We start from the raw sequence: 15,754 nt of genomic DNA, 5'->3' as shown, positions 1-15,754 counted from the left end.
ACGCGAAGTATCCTTGATAGTCTCTTTTGAATTTCTTTGCCTTTTCTTCCAGTTGAGCTCCAACTCACGACTGCTCTGTATACCAACAAGTTCGCTATTTCTGTGTGTCTCATTACCCTCCACCTTCCAGATGTTAATATAGAAGGGAATTTTTACGTCACCTATGTTTCAAGTAAATAGTTCCATTTTCACTCTATCTGCCCATCTCATGAGACGCTATTGGTATTTCATGCCAGTGTAACTCGACATGTTGAAAATATTTTATTTGCCTGTGTTAGTCGTATGCTATTTTCCCCTTCATTACTTCATCCCTATCGCATAATCTTGCTTTTTTATGTTTCAGAATACTTTTGTATTATCCACTAACGTGTATATCTTGATATTGATGTTCACTATGACGGTATTCTTTCTTGTGCTATACTAAACTACGTGCGACCGAAGTTTTTTATTGTTGAACATAATTTAGTTTTCAGTCAATCTCATTCAACAGACATATTGTTTCTCCATTACTGCCAACTTTACATAAACTTTAAACTCTGTCTTTGCTACCATTTCTCCTTCCACTTTTATTGAGAGGACGGCATGTAAGAAGAGAAACTGAGAATATGTTGAGACCCCAGAGTAATTATGCCATACTCGTTTGCCTTACTGTGGTTCCAGAGAGGCGGCCTTATTTTCATCATAAAATAGTTGAACAGAAACGCGCTGAAAAAGGAAAAAATATAGCGTACAATTTACTTCTCTCCAGAGTTAGCTGAGTAGCGGGTAGAAGCTACCTCCTTATTTGTAATAGTGTAATAACGGTGCTCAGTGCTAATGGCTATTCCAGGAAGGGTACGAGATGCAGTTTATCAGCGTCAGAAGAAAAATCAAGTGTGCAGGACGACAATTCCACGCTAAAAGTTTCGTATATACCAAAACACTGAACATTATCATCAACTTATTTCCTTGGCAGCAAGTAAGGCAACAGCCGTTATGGTGACTCTCGCATGCAATAGGCGCACAAAGGTTGAAAAATTATTTCACTTGTTTTCTCCAAAGCACACAAACGGTTCGCCGCCGAAATGCGGTAGTTCGTAAGGCATTATTTACTCTCTGACATGTAATTCTTCAAGGTATTTTGCAATCGATATTTGAAAATTCCGTGTACTTGGTACAATTATTGTTTCGATTATGTGCATCGCGGATGTCATTTTCTTCATTTTTCCTCCTCCTTTTTTTTAATGAGAGATTATTGTGTATGTCGGTGGTTCACAACGTTTCTCACTTCATTACCCCAAGCGATATCAGATATTAACTGGTAAATGGCACACACCCTCTGCAGCAAGCCCCCGTCAACTTCAACATTACCACCTACCGATACTTTTAAATGATAAGAAATTTTCTCTGAACACTTACACCAATCATTAAAATGATGAAGGTTAAATGGTACTTAGTTTTTGTAGATGTTTTGTTAAATCATTCACTAATGAGTCAAAGAAACAATTGGTACTGCTTATTTCTAACAGCGTCACCTAATGTAAAAGTGAGACAGTTCAAATCGTCAAGCGAGGAATCTTTTACTGATCTGAAGTGTTGGTCATTGATCGGAAAGGTACACTACAGAATATCAAGAAAGTACAGAGAAAACTCAACAGCAAAGTTCTATGGCTCAATCAGACTGAAGGAGGCTACAGATTGCAGAGTGGATTAGGGCGGACAGGTAGCTAGTATAATACAGAGGTCTAAAAGTATCATGGGAATGTCAGTCACTGAACGAACTGAACGCATATTGGAAGTACATAAAGTCAATGTCACAAATTTCCAGCCAACCGGTTGCAAATAGAATTTAAAATTCTTTAACTAGTTTTCAACGCCATCTAAGGGCGCCTTCTTCAGAAGAAACTGTTCAAAAAATGGTTCAAATAGCTCTGAGCACTGTGGGACTTAACTGCTGAGGTCATCAGTCCCCTAGAACTTAGAACTACTTCAACCTAACTAACCTAAGGACATCACACACAAACATGCCCGAGGCAGGATTCAAACCTGCGACCGTAGCGGTCGCGCAGTTCCAGACTGTAGCGCCAAGAACCGCTCGGCCACCTAGGCCGCCTAAGAAACTGTTACCTTACCTAACAACATCACATTAACGATAACTGACGATAGAATATCCTTCAACATTTTCTGCAAAGAAACAAACACCGACCAGACTGTACCTTCCTCTTCAACGCATCCTGAATCCCATAAAAAAGCCTTTTTTCACTCAGTCATCCATAGAGCTGTTTCCACACCACTGTCCGCCGAAAATCTTGCAAGTGAGATAAATCTGTTAAAAACCATTGCAGTTAATAACGAATATAAGCCGGCTATAGTAGATAAAATCTTCAGAAATAAGACCAAAGCCAGAATTACTACTCTCAGCACTTATTTTAATAATGGAATTGACGAAAAGGGAAAATATTTTTGCATTCCGTGTATAGGGCCAGTATCTCACAGGATTCAGCGATTACTCAGGAACAAATATAACTGCAACGTAGCCTTTTCTATTAACAGCAGCTTGCATAGCAACCTTATACATAATTTAAAATCAGAACGATCTCCCCTCCAGAACTCAGTAATCCATAAAATCAGTTGTGACACGTGTAAAGCCTATTACATAGGCCAAAGAGGTCATGCTTTCTCTGCTAGATACAAGGAGCATCTTTTAGGGAAAAATGGTTCCAAATTCGTAACTCAACCTTTGCTGACCTACTGTTGGTCACAGGGCACAAACGTACCGAAATTCATGACAGCTTAATATTGCACTGTGAAAGAAAAGATTTTAGACTAAACATTTTGGAAGAATTACAGATCTTCAAACATATTTCTCTGAATGATGGCCTCATATTAAATGAACAACTGCAGTCGCGTAATTAAATTTTTTCCAATGGCTTAAAGGCGTTACTTAAAGATGTCTGATAAGTACTGTTGGTTATCTGGTTGCCTGTTAGGCCCTTATATACTGTTTTCCTCTCCCTTGCTTTTATGATTGACATCCTGTTAATTTGTCAGTCACTATTACATTAATTAATGACGCGAGCTGTATCATGTTCACTTCGTCATTTGCCACGGCCCGCTCGCGCAGTCGCTGTTACTCATTCGTGTCCTATACCACTGTAGTGGCCTTAGTGGCATATTTATATATTGCTTTATAATTTTTACTATACCTGTTATGCATGCAGGTGGAAAATGTTTTAATTGTGGTTTTAATGTTTTGACTAGAGCGATGTCGCACAAATTTCCTTTTAACCACATGTGAGTATTTTTATGCGATTTAATTTGTAAAAATTTAAGTGTTTATTCTAATGCCTACCTGTTATTAATGTACCTTCCTGTGATATTGTTAGGTAAGGTAACAGTTTCTTCTGAAGAATGCGCCCATAGTTGGCGTTGAAAACTAGTTAAAGAATTTTAAATTCTGTTTGCAACCAGTTGGCTGGAAATTTGTGACATTGTAATATATTACGGTTGCTGATCACAGTCATGTTCAAAACAGTACATAAAGTGTTAAGAACATAGCGTTGATCACAAGAGGCAGAGAAATCCAAAGCAGGTGAAAGTTAGTCGGAAGAGAGGAAGAAAACACGTAGTGAGAATGTGAAAGAAGTGTGGCATCTGAGAAAACCTCACATCCAGTACACGCTCCACGTGGTACTCGGGAGGCATGTACCTATTTTACAAGTACAATAATAATAAAAACAATACTAATGATAATTATAATAATCGTAATAACAATAAAAGTGTGTAGGCAATAGAGCAGTGCAGTGGCCAACAGAGAGAGAGAGACTATTACTAACGTCTAAACACCTCCACAGGGACGGAGGTGACGTTGGTAAAAATCATTTAATATAAGATACTTGGAGTCGGAAATGTCGTGAAATATCTCAGAAACGGATGACAAATATTGGCCATGTGACATCACCACACGTCACGTCCCCACATATGCAGTGGATGAGCCACGTTGTCAAGCTGGTATGGATCCGGGCCCACGTGCCCGACATACGTGCAGAGAGCTCATGTTTCGAGATTTAGGTCGGCAGGCTGTATTTTTTTCGTTTCGTGAGAACATTACGTGTTTACATTGAGGTAAGATTTCTTATTTTTTTCGGACTGAGGTTGTCCGCTGGTTTATTGCAAAGTACAGAACAACAAAAACCTAACTTACTGCGGCACAAGTAGACGAGTACTTGGTTCGCAATTGCATCGTTAACTTACATTCTCTTCACTAAGCAATGCCCGTAAAGAAAAAAAGAAGAGCTAAAAGAAGAAATAAAGAAAATAAAAATAGTTTTTACTTGATTACAGAGAGGACAATAGATCTGAAACTTCTGCATTTACAACAGATCATAGTTACAAATGGTATTTGAATTTTGCGTCGTTTGTTCGAAAACAAGCTCTGCATAGGTCATTCCTCATTTCTCGACCAAGCCAAACACCTGCAAGAGCGGCGAGGTACGTCATATGTTCAACATTTCTCGTATATTTGTTGGATATATTCCAACTTTGGCGACCCTATGTGTCTTATATTAAATGATTTACCTCAGCGTCATCTGTATCACTTTGGGGGTTTTGAAAAGTTAATAAGAATGACAATGTAACGTTACAGTTGTGTTGTACTGTCAATCAGTAGCTTTATTTGTTGCGAAGTAAATAATGAAGCAATCTGTGATCCATTGTGATAACTGCCAACCACTCGAAGATGCATTTGTTTGAGATGTTTAAACGTGTGCCAAGTTTACGTTTAAATTTTACTGCAAAGTTCATTTTACAAAGTTCATAGTATATGTGTACATGTAATCTCTACCTCATTGTGTCACATATTGATGTTGGTATCTGAAGGACAACTATAATTGTTGGTAACTTATGCAGTCATTATTACAATGTTATGTTGAAGTGATATAGTAATGATACTTAAAAACCAGTTTAGTATCAAAGACGAAACATAATTGAACTTATCTGCTTTTAATCCTCAGAAAATATTATTTTAGATTTCAGGGGGTTGATTACTGCCTAGTTTGGAACCACTTTTACACATGATGATTCAAACACAATTGTAGAAAAATTCGACTTGGAGAATGATTCAAATTTTGAAGCAGGAAATTAAGATACAACCCCCCCCCCTATACTATGAAACACAAATTTAGCCATAAACTTTGATTTCTTATCGTACATATAATAACATTGTGAACAGGTGTGAGCTAAGAAATTCCGTTGATTGAACAAATTGGATGAAGTTGACGCATGACTCGGACTGGTGTGGCACCCATATATTGACGCCATGCTGCTTCCAGGTCTCAGCGTGCTGCTTCGTGTACTCGCCCGTTGGGTCGAACTTGGCCTTCAGTTTGGCCCACTCTGCAGGGTACTTGTCTGTGATGTGCTTCAGGCTCTTGGTAGCCCTCTCCAACTGGGTAGGCGCGCAGTCCACGTATCCTGTTGCGAACAGTTTTGGCAGCCTGCCTGTAGCAATGTGACAGAAAATCATGAGAAAAAGTTTCATTGGAAACAATGCATAGAGTGTTAAGGCGGCAAGATTTAGCCACCTTACGTTTAATATTATTGAAGATTTATATTTACAGTGCACTATCGGATTATTAATCATTTCGTTGGCTGAAACTCACTAGCACCGAGGACTAACCATAAATAGAGTACTCCATGATTTGGAATTACTTAGGTCTCAGCACTGAAAGAAAATGCGAAGTGGATCACGCGTTCTCTAGAACCGTTATCAGCCCTTTAGCTAAAGTTCTTTAGCTAAAAAGTATTGACATTTTCAGCATGGGTTGACGTTTATTGCCATGAGAGAGAAAAGGGCATGACAGTCGTATTCTATGATGCTACGCAGAGTCGCCAGTACATGTGGTAATTTATTCTCTGCGGGGCGAATAATATTTCAGAATTGCGTACCTAGAGGAAGATCGTCGTAGGTGGAAGAAGGCGAAAGGACACACATTTATTGCGGAGAAATGCTGGGAATCATAAATGATTGTCACGAGTTGACCTCTGAGGAATCGTCTCATAGGAAATTTTGAGGCACACTTAACGCTGAAAGGTCTAGAGATGTTTCTGTTTGGCAAAGTTTTAAGATTTTAGGAGGGGAAATGGAAGCTTAAAATCCGGAGGGAGCATGATCTGCAGGTGACTGGCTCCAAATTCATGACACATGTAGTGGAAAATAATGCTTTTGTGACGGTCACTCCGATTCGCCACCAGAGTGGAAGCACAGGCGCCTCGTGTCCTGTATGGACAGAGTGTGGTGTGTACAAGGCCTTCCTCCAGGCATTGACCAAGAGCACATCCCTATCAATATAGATGAAAGAGATTTCCCTGTGAGATATAAGCAAGAGAGTTTCCTGGTGAGAGCCACAGAAGTGAATCTGATGGTTAGATTTTGAGAACTCTTCAGTTCGTGACGAGGAGCACATGAAGTCGATTGTCAGCAAGTGAGTTCTTATTGTGTTTATTTGAGTGATGACTCCTTAGCTCTCTCTGGAGTCTTACTTCTCTAAATTGCATTTTTTCTTGAGAACACGTGACTCGAGTCACTGTTTATTTCTAGGGAGTAAACAGAAATATTCACTTGTGTTTTGACTTGTACTGAGGGAATTTCAGTCTTAGAAGTTAGCAGATGGCATATTGCATCCACTGTACAGCCATGGAATTGCATCCAAACTATGTACGTTATCTGCACAGTGGCTATTGCCCCATTGAGGAGATAAGCGGTGCAGTACTTCTGCTGTCCGTACATCAGTGTATGATACGTGCGCTGCAGTCCGACAGACATAGAAACACTCACTGTAAGTGTGATGAGTTCCATTTGCTTCCTCACTGAACGTTTTCTGAAAGACGCAGTGAGGGTGAAGGTATTCTGTTCCTCAGTGCTAAGCAGTATCCACCGGTTTTGAGTCCCAGTTGCCCAATCTGTATACATGGAGTGCATGGGGTCCTGAAGATAGCAGTAATGATACACCTAACCTAGTTGACTAAATCAAATAACATCTGAAAATATACGGCTGTTTGGCGACGTTTATTTGGTAAAAGTTGTTTAATACGTAATCCTTGTTTCCATCTAATAACGGATTTAGCAGTCTAAAAAAACTCAATGCTATGTATTGCTAATCTCGATATTACATGTGGGGCAGAATCCGATGTTGTGTATTCGTGTTTATACAGCTATTTTTCTCTATTCGTGTGTTTTGATAAAGAGTTTAGGGTATCCAAGTTAAGGTTCATTATAAGTAGCATTCAGAGGGGAATGTTTGGTCTGATGTGCTAAGCTGAAGTGAAGAAAATCTACAATTCGATTCGTAATTTTATGGAAATTCCTAGGAGTGGACTTTCAATGTCAGGGGGGTTTTAATCATTTGTCGGCGTGACAAGTCCATTGTATAAGTAGCATTAAGCTGCCACGCATACACCGGACACATCTTAAAAACACCATATGGGTTTACAAATGACAATCCGAAACATAGTGTTCCCCTTCGTCATGAATACACTGCTGACCGTTGAAGCTGGAACACCATGAAGTCAACCGTCAAATTGGCATCACGCGCTTGGATATGCAAGAGATTGGCATTTCAGCGTAACTGCACAAAGTGGGTAAGACAAAGGTCACCGGGATTCTGAATGTAACGATAGATTATTCAAAACGTTTGTCATACAGAAATCCCTAATGGATATATTTTTCTTTCTGAGAAGAACATGTTATGCCGACAGTAAGAAGAAGAAAATTCTACGTATCAAAATTGGACACCGGCGGTATCGTGGGCTACTGACACTGCAGTTTCGTTCCATGACATTTCATCTCGCGATGTTTTGGTGTCTCACTATTCCCATGCGTATAACGAATGGATAAGGTCATGTCGGCCGTAACGTCGAACAGGATCTCAACATTTGCAAGCATCTAGCATCAGGAGTAATGATGTCTTGTTTTCTTGGTCATGCAGGATTGCAGAAGGGCGTCTCCTTCTTTTGGTCTAGAATGATCTTCTTTGTAACAAGACTTATAAAGACAGTGCAGTGACGTCAGTGGCACACTATGCTCTCAGCATGGGGACCACCACTGCTGTTTCCTTTGACGCAGCAGCAGGCAGAGACAAGTCTGTAACCGTGTCGTCATTCCAGTTGGGTGCCACTCCTTTATGCAGCGTCTCCATTCATGTGTCCGATTTCAAGACACCGAGGAAAACGAACGTTAACAGAATGAATTCTGCAGATGGTTTTATGGCGCAGGATCCATTTGATACGCAAGATGGTTAATTCTGTTGAACGTAGCCAGTAATCAGAGCCGAGTCATTACATTTCTTGCTGTGTCCTTTTTTCGACATGTATTTATCTTTCAACACAATAACTGAAGAATGCTTGTTACCCGGCTGTCCTGACCAGTATAGTATCTTGCAGTGGTCGGCACGTTATTCAGATACGCGACTCATTGACCACATCTGGCCAGTTGCTGAAGAAACAGTTCGCCAGCTGCTAAGATGATAGAGTTGAACCAGTATCAGATGACGTTGCAACAACTGCTATAAGCTCAGTTCGACTCGATGCTCTTGCAGCCAAACGTGAGAGATCTCGCAATAGATTTCCTACGGTCTACGCAACAGATCTTTCTCAAATTTAATAATTTTTTCATCCTACTATATACACAATTAATAGCATTTCATTTACAGTCCTCTCTTGTATTCAAATTTTCATGACGAACAGTGTTCTTTGTAATGACAAGTAGCAGTGATAACAGATGTCAAATCCACACATATATTTAATATACACCTAATTTAGCAGGCTGGACGTTTTTATCAGCGTTGTATAATGAATATTGCGTATCATACCGCCCTTAAAATTGCGAGTGATTGACTTCAGTGACTGTAACGGAAATGACGCTTCAGATAGTGGCAACACGTCTCTTTCTCTGTCTTTGGAGAATGTATGAGAAGAAAGAAGGAACTTAACTGTTGTACAGAATTCGAATAGTCTTCCTTAGGTTTAGTTTAATCAAACATCCTTTGGAGCAACAATGAACTGTTTTATCACGTACCAGTGTTTTGATTCAATTACAACAGACACAGAGGTTTGATATGCTCATGTGTTTGAAGTGCATCTACATAAAATGAACACTACGATAATTAGTGAATTATAAAGAGTTCGTATTCTAGCCGCCAATTATGATAATTTTAATTACTCCGAGTAGCTTCTTAAAAATTGTTGAAACGTTTGTTACCGGTTGTGTCATTTTACTTCATATTATGAAAAACCTTCTACGTTATGTTGCTTAGATCTGTTGAATATATAGTGCCCATAACTATTTGTAGTTCGGTCTCGTAAAATTTTGTTGTTTGATCGGAGGACATAACATTTGAACTTCAGTCTGTATGTCGTCCATGTTGTTGGTAACAGATCGCTAAAGATGCTTTGAGATCCATGCTAATGCCTGCTAGCGATTGTACTTTGAATTGATACATCTCTTATATGAAATGAAGAGTTTCGTTTGGCAAATGACCTGGAGATGGCGAAAGGAAGGTGGCCGGCCGGTGTGGCCGAGCGGTTCTAGGCGCTTCAGTCCGGAACCACGCGACCCCTACGGTCGCAGGTTCGAAACCCGTCTCGGGCATGGATGTGTGTGATGTCCTTAGGTTACTTAGGTTTAAGCAGTTCTAAGTTCAAGGGAACTGATGACCTCAGATGTTAAGTCCCATAGTGCTCAGAGGCATTTGAACCAAAGGAAGGTGATGATATGAATAGCGAAGAAAACTGGATTCCCAGAAAGAGAAACCGGAGATGATTCCCTTGAAACTTGTTTGTAGGCATTCAGAGTGCGAAAAACTTAAAGAAAAGCCCAAAAGGTATCTCATTTTAAGCAGGAAGCTATTCATTACATCTTTCGGGATTAGATGGGATGTTAACAGAAGATATAAACCACATCATACTTTGCGTATACCCCAAATAAAAGTGTAAGTTATCATCCAGATATCATCCGTTACTCCAGTATTTGAAGTAAAACCTTCCGTCCGCCACAAGCCCTGCAATGAGAATCTTCTGATTTGAGCAATGATTTGCTGATTTAAAAATTTTAAATATCGTTTATTTTCCAGTCTCATTCTGTTTCATATTTTTGCAGTAAGTCTAGTTTCGTTCTCGCTGATTACCTTGAGATCTGTGTAGCTCGTCAGGAGCCTGCGGATGTATATTATCGATAGAGGCATGATCGATTGCTGAAGTCGACCCAGAAAGACAGAAAATATAGTGATTATGCTAACTGTCAATTGTTCTTTATATTAAACCAAAAGAAGAAACGTAAGCGCTGTAAAACGTTATCTTAATGGAATAGATAACAACGGGAATTCCAAATCTTCACATTTCTTCAAATGGTTCAAATGCCTCTGAGCACTATGGCACTTAATATCTGAGGTCATCAGTCCCCTAGAACTTAGTACTTAAACGTAACTAACCTAAGGACATCACACACATCCATGCCCGAGGCAGGATTCGAACCTGTGACCATAGCGGTCGCGCGGTGCCAGACTGAAGCGCCTACAACCGCTCGGCCACAACCGCCGGCCCTCACATTTCTTCCAAAATGAGATAATGGCGGAATATATATCTTTGAATGTAACGACATTGATTGAGACAGAGATACCTAATGTCCGTATAATAGTTCCCAAGTAATAAGATGTGAAATTCATTTTCTTTTTGTTAGAAGAGTACTTAGTGAGTGGATATCTCAGTCTTTCAGTAGGTACTGGGAGGTGAAGATGCTTGAACAGGATAGAGTAACATGGAGAGCTGCATCTAACCAGTGTGTGGACTGAAGACCACAACATCAACAACATATCATTCTTTTCGATTTCTCGTTAGTTTCCTTGGTAGTTTACTTTGTTTTCTAAAGGTAGTTGTTCGTAACAGCTAAACAGCTGTCAGTCAATGATATAGATTAACGTTATATGAGCGTAGTGCAACTAACATTATACTCTGTTTCCAGTGCACTATTACATTGTTTAAGTATTACCCCTGCACTATTAAAGAATTTCTCATATGGGTGATCTAGAACCACCAAAAAAGCGAAGGAAAGGCGTTCGCATCAGACAAAATGGTGATTTTATAAAGAAAGTAAGACTGAAAAACAAAAAATTCCCAAACTATTAGGATAACTATGTTTTCCCCAAAGTTCATGGATTACAATGCAGTTAAGAATGTTAACACCTATACAGTCAATTTAATGCCCATGTATTTAATGTTGTTACTGTGTACTGTTTATTTTGGTTTCATTTAATAACCTTTAAATGACAATACAAAGAGTTTTAAGGTTGTATTGTACCTTTGACTTGCTAGGAATCTAGAATTATTGTCATCACTGTTTTATACTTTTAGAGATATCACATGAGGTGACTTGAACATTTTTCAGATGAAGAGCAATAGGAAATTTATAATGTATGTTGGTCAAACGATTCAAGTGGAAGAAAAAAGGTATGGAAAAATGCGTTTCCTTCTACTTTCGGTGTGAGTGGTGATACGAGTGAAAAGAATTAGAATACTTTCGGCTCTTACTGCATCACCACTAGACAGAACAGCCAGATCAACATCAGGAAATGCTACATCAGTCAGACATGTTTAGCTGGTTCAGTAATTCGTGAAGAAGTATCCAGTTTATAAGACATATTCTAACAGCGAATACAATTATCTTAGCCCAAGCCTAAACGTCGAAACAATTGGGCAACTATTTCTGCAAATGCATCCAGAGTTAAGTCCCCAGAACAATGAATCATATGAGTCTGTAATATTCTGGTTTTACATGAAGGTCTTCCATGAAAGCTTTGATTTGAAATTTGGGAAACACCAGATTGACATCTTTTGTGTTTTTGAAGGTTTGAACTTCAAAATCATAGGGCCTCATCTCAGCATCAACACCGAAAGAGCTGCTGCAAGGGAACTGAGCGTACATAAATGCCAGACTAAGGAGTGTCATTCCATACGATAAGAAGTTGAAGAACTAGCAAACACTAATGACGCTGTAGCTAGCTTAAAGTTTGTTTCATGCAGATATTAACACTTCCTGTAAGTACAGTGCAACAAACCATGTATCTACGCAAACTATCAGTGAATGATTTTAGCGTCCATTGTCTTAAAACCAACACTTTCAGAATCGACCTTTACCACGAAGGTTCTTTGAGGAAAGGACCTATTGAGCAATTCTCGTTTCTTCTTCATTGTGTTGAAGAGGAAGTCAGCAGCAAAGTGAAGTATCTGCATGTCTTCGCAGACGGATATAGCACAAAAATAACAGACTTATTGGTGTCTTACTTATGTTGGTGGATGTAGGGTGACTGAAACAGTAACGGGACCACTCATACCTAGGAGGTGATAGGAAATTCAGCATGGTCAAGTGAAAGATTAATGTCATTGACCATATCTACCCCTTCTTAAAGAATATACAGAACTTACTCTATAGTGCATAGTTTAAAGTAAGTTTCAAGTGAAAGTGGTTGAAACCTGTGACATTAAGAACATACATGAGTGGTGGCCTCAGTACTATAAAATGCTTGTTCTACCCGAAGAAGCCACAGGAACCAATGTGCCAGCATTCAAGAGAGACGAACTTTTGGCATAGTAAAACTAATTTCTATTAATGTCAAACGTGGCAGGTATAGCGGCAGCAGAACCCTTCATTGATGGGTTGGCAGTATCAATATTCAATATCTCAAAACTATTTACAGCTGCCTACCCTACTTTAATGTTCTGCAATGAATATGTCTCTATCAGTCAAGAGAAAATTTCTGCCTTACCTGCCTGAAGAAACTCAAGCGAGAGAGTTTTATGCCTAGATTTTTGGACTTCCCACACAAAGAAATGCCTACTATGGTGATGACAGTGAATATGTATAAGTTGTAGAATGTTTCGTTGGAGGCTGTATCATGCCTATATTGGAGTACATATCGTACTCCAGTTTGTTATCAGTACACTAATAAATCGCACTAACAGACCATTCGTTGCAATTCATTTGATGTAGAAACCCTCCTGTCCACACTTTTTAGGTGGAAACCCCATCATGTCCAATATTTGTACATATTAACATCCCCCCCCCCTCCCCATGAACGATGGATCTTGCCGTTGGTGGGGAGGCTTGCGTGCCTCAGCGATACAGAGGGCCGTACCGTAGTTGCAACTACAACGGAGAGGTATCTGTTGAGAGGCCAGACAAACGTGTGGTTCCTGAAGAGGGGCTGCAGCCTTTTCAGTAGCTGCAGGGGCAACAGTCTGGATGATTGACAGATCTGCCTTCTAACACTAACCAAAACGGCCTTGCTGTGCTGGTACTGCGAACGGCTGAAAGCAAGGGGATACTACAGCCGTAATTTTTCCCGAGGGCATGCAGCCTTACTGTATGATTAAATGATGCTGGCGTCCTCTTGGGTAAAATATTCCGGAGGTAAAATAGTCCCCCATTTGGATCACCGGGCGGGGACTATTGAAGAGGACGTCTTTATCAGGAGAAAGAAAACTGGCGTTCTACGGATCGGAGCGTGGAATGTCAGATCCCTTAATCGGGCAGGTAGGTTAGAAAATTTAAAAAGGGAAATGGATAGGTTAAAGTTAGATATAGTGGGAATTAGTGAAGTTCGGTGGCAGGAAGAACAAGAATTTGGTCAGGTGAATACAGGGTTATAAATACAAATTCAATTAGGGGTAATGCAGGAGTAGGTTTAATAATGAATAAAGAAATAGGAATGCGGGTAAGCTACTACAAACAACATAGTGAACGCATTATTGTGGCCAAGATAGACAGGAAGTCCATGCCTACTACAGTAGTACAAGTTTATTTGTCAACTAGCTCTCTCATAGTATATTTGGCATTTTGAAGATTTAATCCGGCGGCCTTCAGCCGCTCCGCATGCTGATCTCATAAATGAATACGATTAATCTTATTCCTAAATATAACTGTGTGTCATGTCTTTTCAAAATTGTATTTATTCTAAAGCACCTACTTGGAGGCCTTCAGCCGCGAAGCAAATTTAATTCTTTGAAAAGTGTATTTGTGGACTAAATGATAATAAATTACAATTGTGAAATGAATCCGACCACAACTCCCTTGGCCCTTTCCACAACCCTAATTACTTGTTAGCCCTGCGTGATTTAGCGGACGTTTCAAGTACGGCGCCTGCTCTTGCACCTAGATAGACGTTGTCTACGTGGTCGTCGCTCTGTTGTGGAAGACGGGAGAGAATCGCGGCGGTCTGGGAGGAAGACCGTAGCGGGGACGATATGTGATGGAACGCCCATATCATCGGCTTTTTGGGGATCGCAAGTCATCGGTGTTGGTAATGGTGCCGGAGTAACGTCAGGTTGTGAGCGTGACGCGTCAACCATGGCAGTATCCGTGGCATCTCGAAAGGTGGTCGTGACAAGTCCGACGGATGGCTTTCGGAGGTAGGAGAAGAAAGCTCCGATGCGTAGGTGATCGGCAAAACCGTCGCCCGAGTCAGAGGAGCCACGGTAGGGGCTGGCAGTTGGGTGATTCGTCGCTGAAGACATTCAGACCTGAAGTGGTCTTCTTTGCCGCACCCGGAACAGATATTTGGTTGGCCGTTGTGTATGACTACCGCGCGGCACCCACTGATTTGCAGACAGGATGGCACTTGACGATGGAGATTGTTGGTGATTTGCCGTATACCGTTAAGATCGGGGTACGTTTGGAATTGTGCCCAGCGTTCGGCAGTGTGGCCATGTACATTACGATAGGGGCGGGAAGCCGCGATAACGTCTTCCGCCGGGAGCTCGAATGGGAGTTCGAAAATTCGTGTGGTGTGCATGCCGAAGCCTGCGTGGTTGACAGTGACTGCACCGACAAGCGTAGTCCACGTTTCGTGTCACGCAGCATTCTTTCGCACACCGCGTCATTGACGACTTTGAAATACACCGTACTGCTTAAGATGGACAAATGAATGCCCAAAATGGGCTGTTAGCAACGTTGCATTGGAAGCGTTGCATTGCCAAGGTCTTTCGTTGGGAGTAGTCATTGCAGAAGGTGAATTGTAGTGTTGATTTTCGAAAACGGTTGGGCATGATTCTAGTACACGTAAGCGACACGTAAGTGACGCCTGCTGAAAGTAAACAACAGCGAGCGCTCGCACTCTGCGGGCGGAAAACAACAGCGCGTCTGCTGACTATTCGGCCATGGAGGCGGTCACATTAGTTAGCTGAAAAGCATGCACGTGCAGCGTATTTTGGATGTCGCAATATGATGGCACACACAAGGATGATCCAGTGGTATGATGGGAATGAGATCAGTGCGCTACACAAATTCCGGCTATTCTAGTTCTATTTGACAGCTTTCTCAAATGGCTCTGAGCAGTATGGGACTTAACATCTGAGGTTATCAGTCCCCTAGACTTAGAACTACTGAAACCTAACCAACCTAAGGACATCACACGCAGCCACGGACTGAAGCGCCCAGAACTGCTCGGCCACAGCGGCCGGCACAGCTTTCTCGATTTGTCAGTTACATAGAAAGCTACTGCTACTGAGTTACTGCAGTATGCTCGTTACCTGTTCTCAAATGAGTTTTAAATTAAAGCAACTGCCGCATCTAGGTGAGTCACTGAAATATATCACTGACGTTTTGATAATTACGTAAAACTGATTTTTAATTTTAATTCTAAAACGACTGTAATTATCCGCTAATTGAGATCAAAAAATAAAATAGTGTCTACCAACACCTTTTAGACATGCATCTTGGATTGTGCTA

At 40.6% G+C, this 15,754-nt stretch overlaps 1 protein-coding gene across 1 annotated transcript in view; it reads right to left on the bottom strand.

The window, feature by feature from the left end:
- LOC124798920 (ejaculatory bulb-specific protein 3-like) overlaps positions 1-12,261 on the bottom strand; it is a 35,172-nt gene extending 22,911 nt beyond the window's left edge. The window contains exons 1-2 of the mRNA XM_047262452.1: positions 12,141-12,261; positions 5,282-5,478 (exon numbers count right to left, since the gene is read on the bottom strand). Of these exons, the coding sequence (XP_047118408.1) occupies positions 5,282-5,478; positions 12,141-12,261 (318 nt within the window). The remainder of the gene's footprint in view (positions 1-5,281; positions 5,479-12,140) is intronic.
- Positions 12,262-15,754: the final 3,493 nt, after the last annotated feature.

Source organism: Schistocerca piceifrons, chromosome 5, assembly GCF_021461385.2.
Source record: "Schistocerca piceifrons isolate TAMUIC-IGC-003096 chromosome 5, iqSchPice1.1, whole genome shotgun sequence".
NCBI classification, from domain to species: Eukaryota; Metazoa; Arthropoda; class Insecta; order Orthoptera; family Acrididae; genus Schistocerca; species Schistocerca piceifrons.
The sequence above is the reverse complement of the archived record's forward strand: the minus strand, read 5'-3'. Positions and strand labels throughout refer to the sequence as shown.